The sequence below is a fragment of the Gavia stellata genome, chromosome 2, assembly GCF_030936135.1.
Source record: "Gavia stellata isolate bGavSte3 chromosome 2, bGavSte3.hap2, whole genome shotgun sequence".
Lineage (NCBI taxonomy): Eukaryota > Metazoa > Chordata > Aves > Gaviiformes > Gaviidae > Gavia > Gavia stellata.
The window spans coordinates 95,966,958-95,982,234 of NC_082595.1; the positions used below are offsets into that span (position 1 = coordinate 95,966,958).

Below are 15,277 nucleotides of genomic sequence, written 5' to 3' on the forward strand. Positions count from 1 at the left end.
CGTTAACCTAACACTGCCAAGTCCACCACTAAATCATGCCCCTGAGTGCCACATCTACACATCTTTTAAATACCTCCAGAGATGGTGACTCAACCACCTCCCTGGGCAGCCTGTTCCAATGCCTGACAACCCTTTCAGTGAAGAAATTTTTCCTAATATCCAATCTAAACCTCCCCTGGAGCAACTTGAGGGCATTTCCTCTCATCTTCTCAATTCTACGTGGGAAAAGAGGCCAACACCCAACTGTCTGCAACCTCCTTTGAGGTAGTTGTAGAGAGCAATAAGGTCTCCCCTCAGCCTCCTCTTCTCCAGACTGAACAACCCCAGTTCCTCAGCTGCTCCTCATAAGACTTGTGCTCCAGACCCTCCACCAGCTTCGTCGCCCTTCTCTGGACACACTCCAGCACCTCAATGCCCTTCTTGTAGTGAGGGGCCCAAAAGTGAACACAGTATTCGAGGTGCGGCCTCACCAGTGCCGACCGAGTACAGGGGCACGATCACCTCCCTACTCCTGCTGGCCACACTGTTTCTGATACAGGCCAGGATGCCGTTGGCCTTCTTGGCCACCTGGGCACACTGCTGGCTCATATTCAGCCGGCTGTCAATCAACACCCCCAGGTCCTTTTCTGCGGGGCAGCTTTCCAGCCACTCTTGCCCAAGCCTGTAGTGTTGTATGGGGTTGTTGTGACCCAAGTGCAGGACCCGGCACTTGGCCTTGTTGAACTTCATACAATTGGCCTCGGCCCATCCATCCAGCCTGTCCACATCCTCTGCAGAGCCTTCCTTCCCTCAAGCAGATCAACACTCCCACCCAACTTGGTGTCATCTGCAAACCTACTGAGGATGCACTCGATCCTCTCGTCCAGATCATTGATAAAGATATTAAACAGAACTGGCCCCAATACGGAGCCCTGGGGAACACCACTTATGACCAGCCGCCAACTGGATTTCACTCCATTCACGACAACCCTTTGGGCCCGGCTGTCCAGCCAGTTTTTTACCCAGCGAAGAGTGTGCCCGTCCAAGCCATGAGCAGCCAGTTTCTCCAGGAGAATGCTGTGGGAAACAGTATCAAAGGCTTTACTGAAGTCCAGGTAAACAACATCCACAATATACTTATTTGAGCCTGAGATTTCGTATTAAGTATTTTTATTTTGAAAGAGATTACCTGCAAATTAAATGGAAAAAGCTTTGAATGAATCTGCATATATTATGGATGAAATGCTGGAAAGATCTGGACACATTTTGCTCATTCTGCCCTCTTCTCCCCCATCCTCCAGTGCAGGATGAATGAAAGGGAAAAGCTTTTCAGCATTTCCAAAGGGAAAAGATGACTTCTCCATTCAGGATGTGCGTGATAAGGGAGAGAGTCATGCTTTACTGTCAGCCTTGACAGACAGTAGGATAAAATAAGATGGAGGCTCTTTCAATGGAAGGCTAGGATACCAGAGCTGAAGTTGGAGAGTCAGGCTGAAAAGGAAGACTAGACAAAGAAAGGATATTTGAAATGAAAATGTACAATACTATTTTGTCAAACAAAATAGCCCTTGGAAGCACTCCATTTTTCAGAGTGCTCCCCATTCAAGTCTGTGCCTTCCAGGTGCTTTTCCCAGTCTCTGCACCTTCTCATGTAAGTACCCAGACTCAGCCTGGCTTACTGCTATATGGGGATGGAGGGAAAGACAGACAGAGTTGCTGCCCAGTCAGCCAGTTCACTACTGCTGCGTGTACACAGGGTGTTCTAGTTGTTCGCCTTCATTCACTGTCTAAAAATAAAGACCAGTCTTTGGCATGTTAAACAGTAAAATAGGTTCTGTCCTTTTTAAAGTTTAAAAAAATTAAAATGCCTACTTTGTTTATTTGTACCATGATCTGTATGACAAAACTGATTTCTTTGAAATACAAGTTAAAATGTATATTGAAAAACAGTTGCTCTTCAAGTTGAAGCTGTAAAAAATAGTCAAATAGTGGAAACTGAATGGGCAAGACCGTTTATTTTGTATCTGATCGACTTTTCTGTTGTAATTCTTCATCCTGTATTTCAGCTTTACTTGTCTGTTACACAAATCTGAGCTCACTGTATATTAGTCATGTGCAGCTGCGTTGCAAATGGACTGAAGTGTGCTCTGATTTTAATCTTAGTCAGCAAAGACTATATATGTGATATGTGCTGCATAAGCTTCAAGAACAGCAGCTTTACGAAACATTTGCCGCCTCCTTACTGCTTCTAGAGGATTTTTCTAGAGTTTTCCCAATTTTCTTATTAATTTTGCTTAATTGATCTGCCTGGAAAACCTGAATACCCTGCAATATTTGGAAATCCCACAGTGGTACATTGTAGAACTGTCTTTGCCAAAATGATTTGGCTAATGTCACAGCAGAGTGACACTTGAAGCTGAGTTGATCCTTGCATTTGGATAGGAAACACAGCCAGCCTTTAGCACTCAGAAGATTTGCATGCAATGCTGCTGTATGTGGTTTCTTTGTTTCACTAGAAACAAAGTGCCCTGTAGTATCAGTCAGATAGGAGGCAGCGTATTACTGTAGCAAAACAACAGGTTAAATTCTGGATTACAAAGCTGAAAATGTAGTTAGAGACTAAAAGCATAAATAATAAGGAAATGCAAATGTGAAAAGCACCATCATGTATGTCTCGTCACCGAGAGTTGGTTTGGGTTTTTTGTAAAGCGTTTCTGAAGTTTTTAAAGCCATGGAGCCTGAAGCTCCGGCAAATGGCTTCAAGGATGTCTTATTTCTCTGAATTACTTGATAGACGTTGGTATGCTTTAGTCTTGGTTTAACTACTTTTTGCTTGGGGGGTATGATTTATCCCTTAAAGAGTAGAACGGACTCTTTCACTGAAATCTAGCTCGCTCTTTAAAAGGAATTCAATTTCTTAAAACAATGTGTGCTGTAATATTGTGCATAATGTTTGACTCTTTGGCAGTATTAGTTGTCTTTTGGTTTAACTAGCATTTAGAGACACCTGATGACATGTTAATAAGCTCTTAAAATTTTAGAGGTGGTTATGTCATCCTATGTTCGAGTATTGTTCTCTGTAAACAGTGAAAATACAATACAATAGCAACTCATCGTTATTAGACTTGAGTCACATTTCAGTGAATTCTCTGGCCTCATGAATTAGATTAGATTAATGTGGAAGTTGAGAGAACTAAAACTATTCTGAATCTTTGCTCTGAGGTTTGACTGTTTTAGATGTTTAGTATGATATAATGGAAACTCTCCTAGTGTGTGTGCTAGAAAGGAGCTGCATATTTGTAATTTTCTGTGAATCTCTTTGTAATGGTTTATCTTCCTTGTTCATGGTTGATGTCTGGTTAATTCTTGTGTTTGGACTCTTATTCAGTGGCAACAAAATAGCATAATTGGCAGTAGGTGGGTAAGAGTACAGACTTATTTTTGGTGAAAACAGAGCATTCTGGAATCAAGGTTTTATTCAGGTGAGTGAAGGTTTTCAGAATATTTATGTCAAAGGAGAGGAGCTTCCCTCTAATCGTCTGCTTCTGGCAGGACGTGATGGGCTGAGAAGGAGCGCAGTGTTGGCTGCTGGAACACTGCACGGGGCTGGCTCTGCCGTGTCTGCCGGTACTGAGAGCACAGTGGGGCTTTTTGAACTGGTGTTCAAAATGTTTCCCTGTGGGAATGTTACGGGATGGGATTAATGGGATTAATTCTAGTTTTCCCTTGCTGCTTGAGGTGTAAGAGGAGGCAGTTTCTCATTCTTGAGAAGTATAAGTACAGAATATATTGTTGACTGGAAGTCCTTAGACCATCTAAGACATTTTCCCATAAGCTGTTGGGGTAATGTTAACATCAGGTTAAGAGAGCACTTGAGACATGTCATCTTTTCAGAGAGAGAGCTGAGAGACACTTGACTGCCCAAGAGGAGGTACGACAGTGCGTCTGTTATTTGTTCCTCTCATCTGCTTCCTGTATTCCTGTGTAATGCTTCCTCTTGTTCAAAAACAGTATAGCATTTCCTCAGGAAGCTCTTCCAGAATTTTCAGCTTCTAAATGGTACAAGTGGCAAACTAAAAGTCTTTCTCCACAAAGTAAACACCCTCGTGTATTTTCTTTTATTAACATCTTTTTTCATATCAGGCTTGTCTAACTGGGTAGTATAATTATGCTACTGCCTTTAGGAATAGTATGGAGAATAACTGTAACAAATGCACAAGTGCGTTTAGGGAAGTTATACTGTATGGCAGGCATTGATTATTCATTTATATTCTGCAGAAGAACCTGTTTTATTCAGAGCTCTTGGAAAATGTTCATGGAAACTTTTAGGGAATTAGGACAGCTGGTCTAGCAGACTTTGAAGTCTGCAACACAGCCAGCTGGCCGGCATTCCCAGTGCCAACTGGCTCAGTAGCAAGTAGAGATGGCAACTGTGATTTTGGCTTAGGAAACCCTGTATATATAGAAGATGACTTGATGACAGGCAAGACTCAATAAATCTGGTGACATAATTGAACTCTGTTAACCAGTGTTTGGTCAGTTGGGATTGAACATCTCCCTACCTTTTCAATTAAAATGCATTCTTTTGTTTCTGGATTATTTTTTTTTCAATGCAAGAACTTAGTATCTTCCTCTCATTTAGTATCTTCTTTTGGAATATCTGTCAGGACATTATTTTAACAGATGATTGAATTAGATTTCAGCTACTGTATGTCATTGCTGATCTTTAGTCATTGTCAAATTTCAAATGAAAAGTCATCTGGAAGTAAGTCATATGCAAAGCTACAAGAGTTTGGCTCTGCATCTGTCAGTAGACTTTGCGAATAATCAGATTTCCTGAGAGGCTGTGGATTTCTCACTTCATTGACTGATTCTTTGCCTTATAGTACAAAAATAGAGAAGGAGAAAAAAGAGCATGCCAAGCTGCATGGGATGATCCGTACAGAAATAAGTGGAGCTGAAATTGCAGAAGAGATGGAGAAAGAAAGAAGGTTCTTCCAGTTACAGATGTGTGAGGTAAGATTCAACATGAAATTCATATTGTTCTGTTAGTATTTTTAGGAAAATTTTAAAAAACACAATTGTTAATGGCAACTGTGATGTTAAAGGGAAATGCCAAGTTATTAGTGGACTCCATTTGCTAAAAAACTTTTTTTATCCTCATGTGCTAACTTTGCAGGGAATTCAGATATTTTCTAATTTCACTTAACAAGTAAATTGTAGAATAAATAAATAATGCAAAGCTCAATTAAACAGTAGGAGATTATAATAAACAAACCTTTACACTACTACTTCACTGTAAGTTATTTTAAGCCCTAGATCATTCTCTGAATTGTTCTGTGTGCTGACAGCTGTTGCGTTATTATGAGGAGAGACTCCAGTCTAGCACACTGTTGGGCTGGTGCTGAAAAGAAAGTGCTGAGGATGGAGGCCAGTTGTCTTTAGAGAGAGTGTTTCTACTTTGACATCTTTGAGATTTTGCAGTATGTTAAACCTGATGTGAATATTTTTGGTTTGATTCATTTAAGGGCATGTCAGGTTCTGTGGTTGGGAATTCAAGTTGCTGTGTTCATTCTTTCTATGCATTAACTCAAAAATATATCATAGGTGTTTCTTTTTGTTTTTACTATGATGATTAGAGCTAATTTGACTCATATGCCAACATAGCTTAACAGCAGTTATCCTGAATACCACTTCTAGTAACTGCATGCACTGATACTTAGTAGAAAAGCTTTGCGTTCCTATACGGAGTCAGACTAAAGTATTCAAAACTGATGAAGGGATTTGAGTACCCAATAAACATATGGATGTTGCCAGCTAATTGCCCATCTGTATCATTCCTAAGAAACAACCAGGAACAGATGCTTCTCTCTTCCTGTGTCACAGTAAAAGAGGAGTTCACTTTAGTCAGTTGTAGTGATAATAAAATGCAGGGTGAAGCCTGTGAAATTGAATCCAGTTACCTTCAATGTGGAATAGCTGAAGCATATCCTGTATTTCTTCTGATTTTTGGGAAAAGAAGTTTATACTCAGTTACCTCTGAATAGTCATAAAAGAGGACTTTGTTTTGGTTTTGTTAGTAAATCAGAAGTGTGACATCCTGAAATTGTATTGTAAGTACAGGCTAGTTATCTATAAATAGTGAAAGTGAACCAAATACCAGATGCCTAGAGCTCCATTTTAAATTAACAGAGGCTAGAGAGGTGATTCTTCTAAATACTATCCAGAGTACATGTCTACATTTAGGCTAATAATCTGTTCACCTGAACCAGCATAAAAAACTGTAACGTTGAAAGCTGGTACTTGGATACTGCTTTATTATAGTGGGTTTGAAACATTTAGGGTATACTGCGGCTAGGGGAAAACCAGGTGCATTACAGCATTGCTAAGAAGACATTCACTCCTTTGCTTGGAGGTCACTGTCTAAGCAGGGGTTAAAAATTGTTGTCATTTAATGGACAGTTAAGGACTCCTGCAAATATTTGGTCAGTCTTACTTCTGCTTGCATGGCTGACATATTTTGTACTATGGCATTCAGGGGAGGAGCTGTCACTTAATATGGACTTTGATTGTGCCTAATGCAAAAGGACACTAATTACACTTTCTTTTAGCTTGACAGTAGATTTTTAAAATCTCTTGCTAAACTGTAATTTGCTGTAATTACTGTGTATAAGGAATTGATAGAGAAAACGATAAAATCAGAAGGCAGATTTAAAAAATGGTTAAAATAGTCCCTCACTTTGAGTAAATTGCTTTCTTTCTTAATGACATCTATTTAGCAATGAATTTAACAACTAGTAAGATGGAAACCTAGATGGGCTGCTAGGTCTAAGAATGGGTTCCTAAATGTACTACACAAACACTTTTATGCTTCCTTCAACACAGGCTTCCACTAGGAGCCATAAAGGATGTTTTAACAATTTGAAATATATCCCACAGGGTATCAAAAAACGGGAGTGACCACAGTTGCTTTTGTGTGATTAACCCTTGAAGTCACTGTTTGATGCGTGCTCTTTTAGGTCTTCTAAATCTGCAACTGTTAAAGTTTGTTGAAATATAACTGAAAATAAAATGTTAAAAAAATACTGTAGCAGTAATAACTAATTTCTTTTGTGAATTACTGATTTAACAGTACCTGCTGAAAGTCAATGAAATCAAGATTAAAAAAGGAGTGGACTTGCTTCAGAACTTGATCAAGTATTTTCATGCTCAGTGCAAGTATGTTTTAGTTTTTCTGTATATCTACACAATAACTGGAGCAATGTTTTGTTTTAAACTTTTGACATCATCATTACACTTTTCTAGACTTTTCAAAATGAATCTAAGATTCAACTGTTCTTGCTAATATCTTTTGACAAATTGCCTTTGTCATAGATTTGTCATTGCTTTTGTTACTGTATTCCGAAACATGTAATGAGGTTGAGCTAGTCCCATAGAATATAATTGTCTGTTCCAAAGGAGTACCATGCAATAATTTGACATATTTCATAAACTACTCTTGAAACAGAGCTATTAGTTTTGTCTGTTAGTGGTCTGTTAGTTTTGATGGGCTTTTTTGAGTGTATCTAGCAACGATCTAAATTAATTCTGTGCTCAAGAAAAACAAATTGCATAAGCAGTGGGTTAAAACTATATTTAAAGAATCACTTTTTTTTTAATTAATTGGACGATTCGGTAATAAAGCACAAACCTCTCATTAGAATGAGGTAGTTTTTTTGTGGTAGTCTTGCAGATCAGTAATATAGCAATAAAGTCATAGCTATAAACTTGAAAGAGCCGCTGTTAACCTGTTCATACCAGCAAGTTTTCATCTTAAAAAACCAGTCTGCATCTATGTAGGTTTTTTCCCTATATAGCTATGTTGCTTTTAAAATCAGTTTCACTTCTAGTATGTCATTCATCTGCTCTGTCCATTTAATAAAATTTCAACAACATAAATGCTGTGTTGTGTTGTCACTTCCATGTCTGCTTCCCAGAGTGAAAATATTTTCTGTTGCAAATGGTGCAGCAATTTTTAATCAAATGTGCATGGAGTTGTGGTTACTTTAAATTTATTTTTTTAAATCTCACTTCTTTTTTTTAAAAGCTGGAATACTTGGCATGGATAACATTACTGTGCCAATACAAAAATACATATGATACAGTAAGATGTAGCATATTCAGTTTGCATATAGGCCATAATTAATGCTTGGGAAACAAAGGGCTTTTCCTTTAGTGGGAAGATTGCATGAGATGTGAAATTATTTGGCTTCAGGAAGTCACAATTATTTTATATCTACTAGAGCTTTTGCTGTTCTACAAATGAATCTTGCTTGTTCTGGGCCTTCAAAAAGTGGGATGAGAACCTGTATTTGAGGTGAGAATGAGGAAAACTTATGTGGCAGTGGATTGTGGCAGTTCTGAATCTCATTGAGGATTTTGCATGTTAGAATAACCTATGATGGAAATAAAGAGGTGGATCAGTCACAGATACAGAAAAAAAAAATGTTTAATGTTTTGAAGTTTATGGCATGGCATAATAATATGCACGTCTTCCTTTGGCAACTTTTTAAACAGAAAATACAAAGTAAAGTTTAATAACAGTTTGCTTTTTGTTTTTCTTTTTAAGTTTCTTTCAGGATGGGTTAAAAGCAGTTGAAAGTCTCAAGCCTTCAATTGAGACACTTTCGACAGATCTTTATACAGTGAGTAGCAACCTGTCATGTTTGTGTTGTAAACTTAGTTTTTTACAGTAGAACTGTGATCATTTTGGTTCAGGTTGGCCGACTGTTTTAATAACATTTTAAGGTTTTGAGTAGATTTTTGAGTAAAATTTTGTTTTACTGTGATATCCAGAAGCCTTAGTTTCAGTTCAGGACCCCACTGTGTAAAATGTTAGGAAAAGAGCCTTTGCCCTTAAATTTTTGCTGACTAAGTGGAAAATAACATATGGTTTCAAATTGAACACAAGGAAGCAAGAACAGCGTGTGGCAGTATCAAAGTCTTAACCCAGCAACATCCTAGCCATTATCAAGTTTTCTGAAGATACAAAGGAAAATAAACTGATTACGTCATCTTTTCTCTTTGTGTTTTCATTCTTGCTGAACATTTGTCAGAAAAATGAACCAATTAAGTAGCAAGTTTGGAAGAACTGCGTTGAAAAGAAACAATAATGTTTTTAACCTGTGTTTTTCTTCATTCAAGATTAAACAAGCACAAGATGAGGAAAGAAGACAATTAACACAGCTTAGAGATATTTTAAAATCAGCACTCCAGGTTGATCAGAAAGAGGTGAGCATATAAGGTGGTTTAACTTTGGAATACCCATTTTAATTACTTCTCATGTAATGTTAGTATTTGAAATAGAGTTGTTTTAACTTTTATCAGCCATCTAATTTATTTTGTTTATTCATCTTTGTTTTGATGCTGGTATTGAATGTTTCTGACAAAGGCAGGTGTTTTTTGAAAATTAATTCCCACTAAAAATATATGAGACTTATTGCAAAATAATTTCTTTTTGTAACCAATACTGCAAAATACTTAACATGGTGCACTGTCTGTGAACTAACAGACAATGGTGTCTATGTTGCTCAAACTGGGAGTGGAAGAACTTTGGCAGTATCAAGGAGACCCCATTAGTACAATCTTATCTCACAATAATATTCCAAACTGTATAAAGGTTATGTAAAACTGAAATTGAAATCCCAAAATAACCTCTTGTCATCATCTGCAAAAATGACAATTAAGTTTGCTGCTCTGCTGCAAGATACCAGTTTTCAAAATTGCAAGAGCTGGGTCAGTTCAGCAATCTAACAAATAAGTATTTTTTGAGTTTCGGTTGTGATTGCTGTTAGATTTAAAGTAGTCTACTTTTGTTTCAGATTGCTAGTGCTTCCTCTTCATACAAATAAATGCCAGCCAGCTTCCTTTGTGTGGCTGCTGGGCCATGAGTAAGTGATGAACGAACCCCCTCCCCCCTTTTCAGATTCTGTTTCTGAGAGGGATCACAATGAAACAGTTTAGTCTGTAGAGCTCAGACTTCCTTGATCTTTTCCGGTCTTGCTTTCATCTTCCCATAAAGATTATAGTGAGTCCTAGCTCTTACTGGTGGCCAGATGGTGGTTGTTGAGCAACCTAATCTAGTGAAAGATGTCCCTGCCCATGAACCCCGGGTTTGGACTAGATGATCTTTAAATGTCCCTTCCAACCCAGACCATTCTGTTGTTCAAATGCCTATCAGCAAGTCATGGAGTAGTCTTAAACGCTCTTCACTTTGAGGTGCTGTTTGTTACCATGTGATAAGGACCATACAGTTGGCAGGCACTTTCTTAGGTTCTACCTGGCATTTAGGACTCACTGAGGGGTGCATTTGCTAAAAACTTCCAAATTTGAGCTCTGTGGAATGGAAGACTAGTGATCCTAGTGGAAATAGTGATTGCTTTGCATCCACCATTGATTGTCCACTCTCAATAAGGAGTCTTTGCTGTTCAGGCTGTGTTAGCAGGCTTCCTATTTTATTCGGGTCTTTGTTCCAGAGAGATAATAGAAGCAGCTGGGTTTCATGGTTGCTGGGAATATTGCTTCTCTATGTTTACCTGTTCATCAGTGATACTGATATTAAATGTATATGGAAGATGTGATAAGCACACATCTTTTCACAGACTGAAAAATGTAATAGTACACACAAATTTACTACTTGTACTGTTTTTGTTGCATTTAAAAATACAAGTGTACAAAATGCTTTATGCTATATTCATTATTTATTAATTCTGCAAATTTAGATATCAGTGCTTGCTTGCAGAGCATGAGAAGTACTATAATTATTTTAAAAGTTTTTTTGAAAACATCAATTAATTAGTGGGGTGCCAAACAATCTTGATATAATTTACTGTATGACCCACTAATATTAGTCTTGTTGCACTGTAATTTCCTTTACTATAACTGATTTCTTTTTCCTTCCTGAAATGCATTTACATTTTGTGACCGAAGTCTAGGAGAGTAAGTGTTACTATGTTTTAATGAAAATAGTTGGCATGATTTCCATTCAGATTTCAAGAAACTGGATTTTTCCTCTGAGCTTTTTTCTGTTGGTATGAAAAGACTGGTTCTTTTTTTCTCCTCTTCTGTTTGTTCTATTACCAAAAAAAAAAAGTTATCAGATTGTTCTTGGGAAGGAAAATTGCTGTAAGACAAATTGGTGATTTCCTTTTCACTCTCTTTTGGGAATTAAATCCAGTTGCTTGATTTGATGTTCTTGCAAGATTTTGAAGATATATGTATTTTTAATTAAAATGGACTTCATGTATGAAGTAATAGAATGTTGACAAATATTATTTCTGTTGTGTTTAAAAAAAAAAAAAAGACACAAACACTCATAGTGAACCTTTTTCGTTGTGCCTGTATACATAGTTTCCTCCTGCACAGAACTTCCTCAAACCTGGTTTGTATTGAAACTTATTTTTGAAACGTCATTGTGTGTACACCTTGGTAATTTTTAATTTTTAAACTTTTATTTTTCAAACTGTAGAGCTCCTACAAGTTTCGGGGTCAACCTTAGAGTCCTATTGTCTTCATTTCTCTCTTTCCCATGTCGTCTCTGAAGGTAGCCTTGCTGTAGTATTTAGATTTGCTTCTGCTTCTTCTACATGTTTGGTAAAACCTATAATCTATTTAGGCTACTGCAAAATAGGATACATTTTGTGTTTCTGAACAAGAATTACGATAGCTGTGCTATAGGAGAGGCTGCCTGCAGGGGGTTCTGGGAGATACATCTGTTGGAGGTTCTGTGGGGCTGTAATAGACAAGGGATGGATCTCTGAAACATCCTCTTGGCAATGATCCTGCAAATGCAAGAGATGCTTGGGCTCTCGGAGAGCTTTAAGGGTTTTTTGGCAGCTTTACGCACAGGAGTGATCCGGACAGTCTAAAATCTTGCTCCATGGGATGGCTAGCCAACATTTTCCATGTATAAATTAAAGCACCTTGTATGGAAAGTTCTGTTGTGTTCAAATAGTGGGGCTGATAAATAGGTTTTTAGAATCTCTCTTACCAGTAGTCACAGACCGTCTTTACAGAATACTGTTCTCACATTTCTTTGATTTTTACTGTGCTGTTCAGCTTGACTTAGAAGTCAGTTGGTCTTTGGAAGAAATAATTTCAAACCTCTTTATGGTCAGTGAAGTGATTCACTATAAACATACTGCAATGAAATGACTCACCTTGTTTTTTGTATGCCTATCTGCATTTCAAAGCTGATAAAGTGGACAAAGTTCATTTTCTTAGGCTTGTGTACTTCAGTCTGTTCTGATCTTGTTATATTCGAGAGAGATTTAAAATGACTGCACTAGGTATATCCTATATCCTGCGGTGATCTGTTTCCTCCCATAGGTAATGTACATTGTTCCTGCTCCTCTGATGAGGCCATTGGGTCTGACCCTGTTACCTGTGATTTGTAATCCTGTTATGTGCAATATGCAAACCAGAAATTAGGGAGGATACTTTGGGGAGCCTGCAAATGGAAAAGGCATTCTGAAATTGCGTGGAAGGATGTTAATTGTGATGGTGATTTGTGGTACGGCATCCTGTCTGTTAGGAGCTGTGCAAAATCGTGAACTTGCTTGTCAGAGAGCTGTGGAAAACCATCATCTGGCAGTTCCGTTGGACACTATTGATTTGGACGCAGCCTGAAACGGGGATTTAAAATTTAACATCTCCTTGTCTTGTCCTTAACTGCCTTTCATGAAAGAGTATTAATTTTTTTTAAAGATACTGTTCATAATAATGAATGTGTGGAAATACACGTCAGCTACAGCAGCTTCCTCTCTGGTTGAAATAAGGCAGGAAGTTTGTATTATTGGCTTGCCAGTTTGGCCAAACACAGCAGTCGAGCGTAAACAACAGCTGAAGGGAGGTAGCCAAAACGCAGCAGAAGATATTCCACAAAAGGTAGCAGCACAGTCTTAAGTAATGGGAATAGTGCTATGGGCAGGTGTTGGAGGTCATCTGAAATCTTTACATAATTGAGGATGTGGAGAACTGAAATTAATTTCCTGTAAGGCTTCTCATCTTCTTGGGAATGGAGTTCCTTTACTGACTAATGGGAGGCAGAGATCAAGGCACAGTAGGCAGTGTCAGATCAGATTTTCTTCAGAAGTCAATAAATGTATGCGTGCAGCAGTTCTTAATCAGTGACGAGAATTCTTTTTAAATGTTCTTCTGTTTTTATGTTGGGCAGTCAGAGTGCAAAACCAAATAATTCTGTGTAAACAGGCTGGACAGGAATGACAAACAGACTGGTTTAAATCTGAAGGGATGCTTTGTCAGGCACAGACATTTAAGTGGTGGTTTTGTAGTGCCTTTAAAAGCCTCAGATGAATGTTGTAGCTACCTGATACGGCTTCCTAGATCACTAGCTGAGAGACAGGAAAGTGGGCATAGGTTGCTTCTGCTGAAAAGGAGCACCAAGGAGTGCTGCAGCCTGCCTTGAGCTTGGCTCATGGTTCTCAGGACTACTGAGCTCCAGCACTGTATTCAGCATGAGCCTGAAATCCTGCAGCCTGAAGATGTGGAGTTTTAAGTGCACTGAACAGGAGTGTAGGTGGTAGCTCTGTCCCTACCATCATGTTTCGGACCTATCATGTGTTGCCACTACTGTTGAGGAGGATCCTGAACAGCTTTGGCTGCATTAGTAGCTTTAGTAGCAGAATGTGCTGCTGGAGCTTGTAAAGGAGCAGCATTCCATCTGAGCTGGCATTCTCTGGGGAAAAGCACAGTCTAAGTGTGTTCTTGGTTTTAGTTGGCCTTTTTCCCCTGCTTATATCCAGAGATGTCTTAGGCTAATAAAGTGTACGAAGCTAATTGTAATTAGAGAGAAACTATCTTCTTAAGTCATACTTTTTAGATCACTGTATCTTTTATTTTATCGTGTACACTCTGAAAACCCAAAATTATCTATCTTGTGATCATACTCCTAGTATATGAGACGCACTATCTCATCTTTTTAGCAAAAGAGATTTTTTTATCAAATTAGTAAGTTTATTTCTTAATAGCTCTTAAGTTTTCGCTTAGAGTGGTGCAGTTAGTCATTTAAGTGAGCTGCTTTTTTAATTTTTTTTTCCTCGCTATACTTTTATTTTCTGCCATATATAACACAAGTGTATTACATCCAGAGTGAAGATAATAGAAAAAACAATAAATATTATAAGTACTAGTAATTGTTACCGTGTGCATTGAGAAGTCCATTGCATCATGTTACTGGTGCTAATACAGCATGACACCTCACATTCCTCATTATCAGGTTCTTATTTTTTAAGAAGTTGGGACTCTTGCAGCAGTGGGTCCTGCCTCTGAGTAGTTCTGAGAGCAGTGAGAAGGGTTTAGTTAATCCTTGTCACTTCCTGTCCCAGAATTCTACTTTGTTCAAGATATTTTGTTTTCAATTATTCTTCTTATGGAAATACCTTTTCAATTTTCCTGTATGCCTCCTGAACTGTGTTTTCAGGAGGCCTCTTCTGCTTTTCAGAGAATAATTTGACTCAGTTTCCACAAGGAAAACCACTTCTTCAAATATTTCTATGTAACCTTTTTACAATGGAAGGGGCACTAGGAACTGCAGGTAATAACAATCTTTAGTGTTTGTACACTGCAGTGTTTGCATGAGTTGGAAAGCCCACTGCTCAATTACTTTTTGGGTTAAAAAACCCTGTATGTTAAGGCCAATAGTAAAGCTAAATAAAAGCTAGTAAGAAGGTTTTGGCAGGTGCTGATAATGGTTACTTCTTGAATGTTTTTTGTGCCCTCTGAAAAAAGAAATGGATCTTGTTCTCTCTCATTAAGGAGGAAAAATGTGCTTCGTTTGGCCTGTAGGATTAGAGCAGGAAGGAAAGGCTCTGAAACTTGTTAATAGGGGGGATATTTTGGTTGAAAGTGTGGAATGCATTACAAATTGCTGTTCTGTATATTTCAGGATTCTCAGATTCGTCAGAGTACAGCTTACAGTTTACATCAGCCTCAGGGAAACAAGGAACATGGCACTGAACGAAATGGTAGTCTGTACAAGAAAAGTGATGGGTAAGTACTACTGGATTCTACTGAAAAATAAATTAGGTCCTAACAGCTGAAGCAATGTAATGCTAAATATATTAAAAACTGAGTCACTTTTTTTTTTCCCCCCCTCTTTAAAACAGAATCAGAAAAGTGTGGCAGAAAAGGAAATGCTCAGTTAAAAATGGTTTTCTTACAATTTCCCATGGTACAGTAAGTATTTGTTTACGGTATTTTATGTACATGGTTGCTAATACAAAAAGGCAAGCTATGCTGG

General features: G+C 38.1%; 1 protein-coding gene across 2 annotated transcripts in view; it reads left to right on the plus strand.

Moving 5' to 3' along the window:
• The window catches only part of ASAP2 (ArfGAP with SH3 domain, ankyrin repeat and PH domain 2), a 98,820-nt gene that overhangs the window by 44,729 nt on the left and 38,814 nt on the right, over positions 1-15,277 (plus strand). For both annotated transcript variants that reach the window (XM_059829828.1, XM_059829820.1), the window contains exons 6-11: positions 4,866-4,995; positions 7,112-7,197; positions 8,588-8,663; positions 9,163-9,249; positions 14,924-15,027; positions 15,144-15,213. In XM_059829828.1, coding sequence (XP_059685811.1) covers positions 4,866-4,995; positions 7,112-7,197; positions 8,588-8,663; positions 9,163-9,249; positions 14,924-15,027; positions 15,144-15,213 — 553 coding nt within the window. The remainder of the gene's footprint in view (positions 1-4,865; positions 4,996-7,111; positions 7,198-8,587; positions 8,664-9,162; positions 9,250-14,923; positions 15,028-15,143; positions 15,214-15,277) is intronic.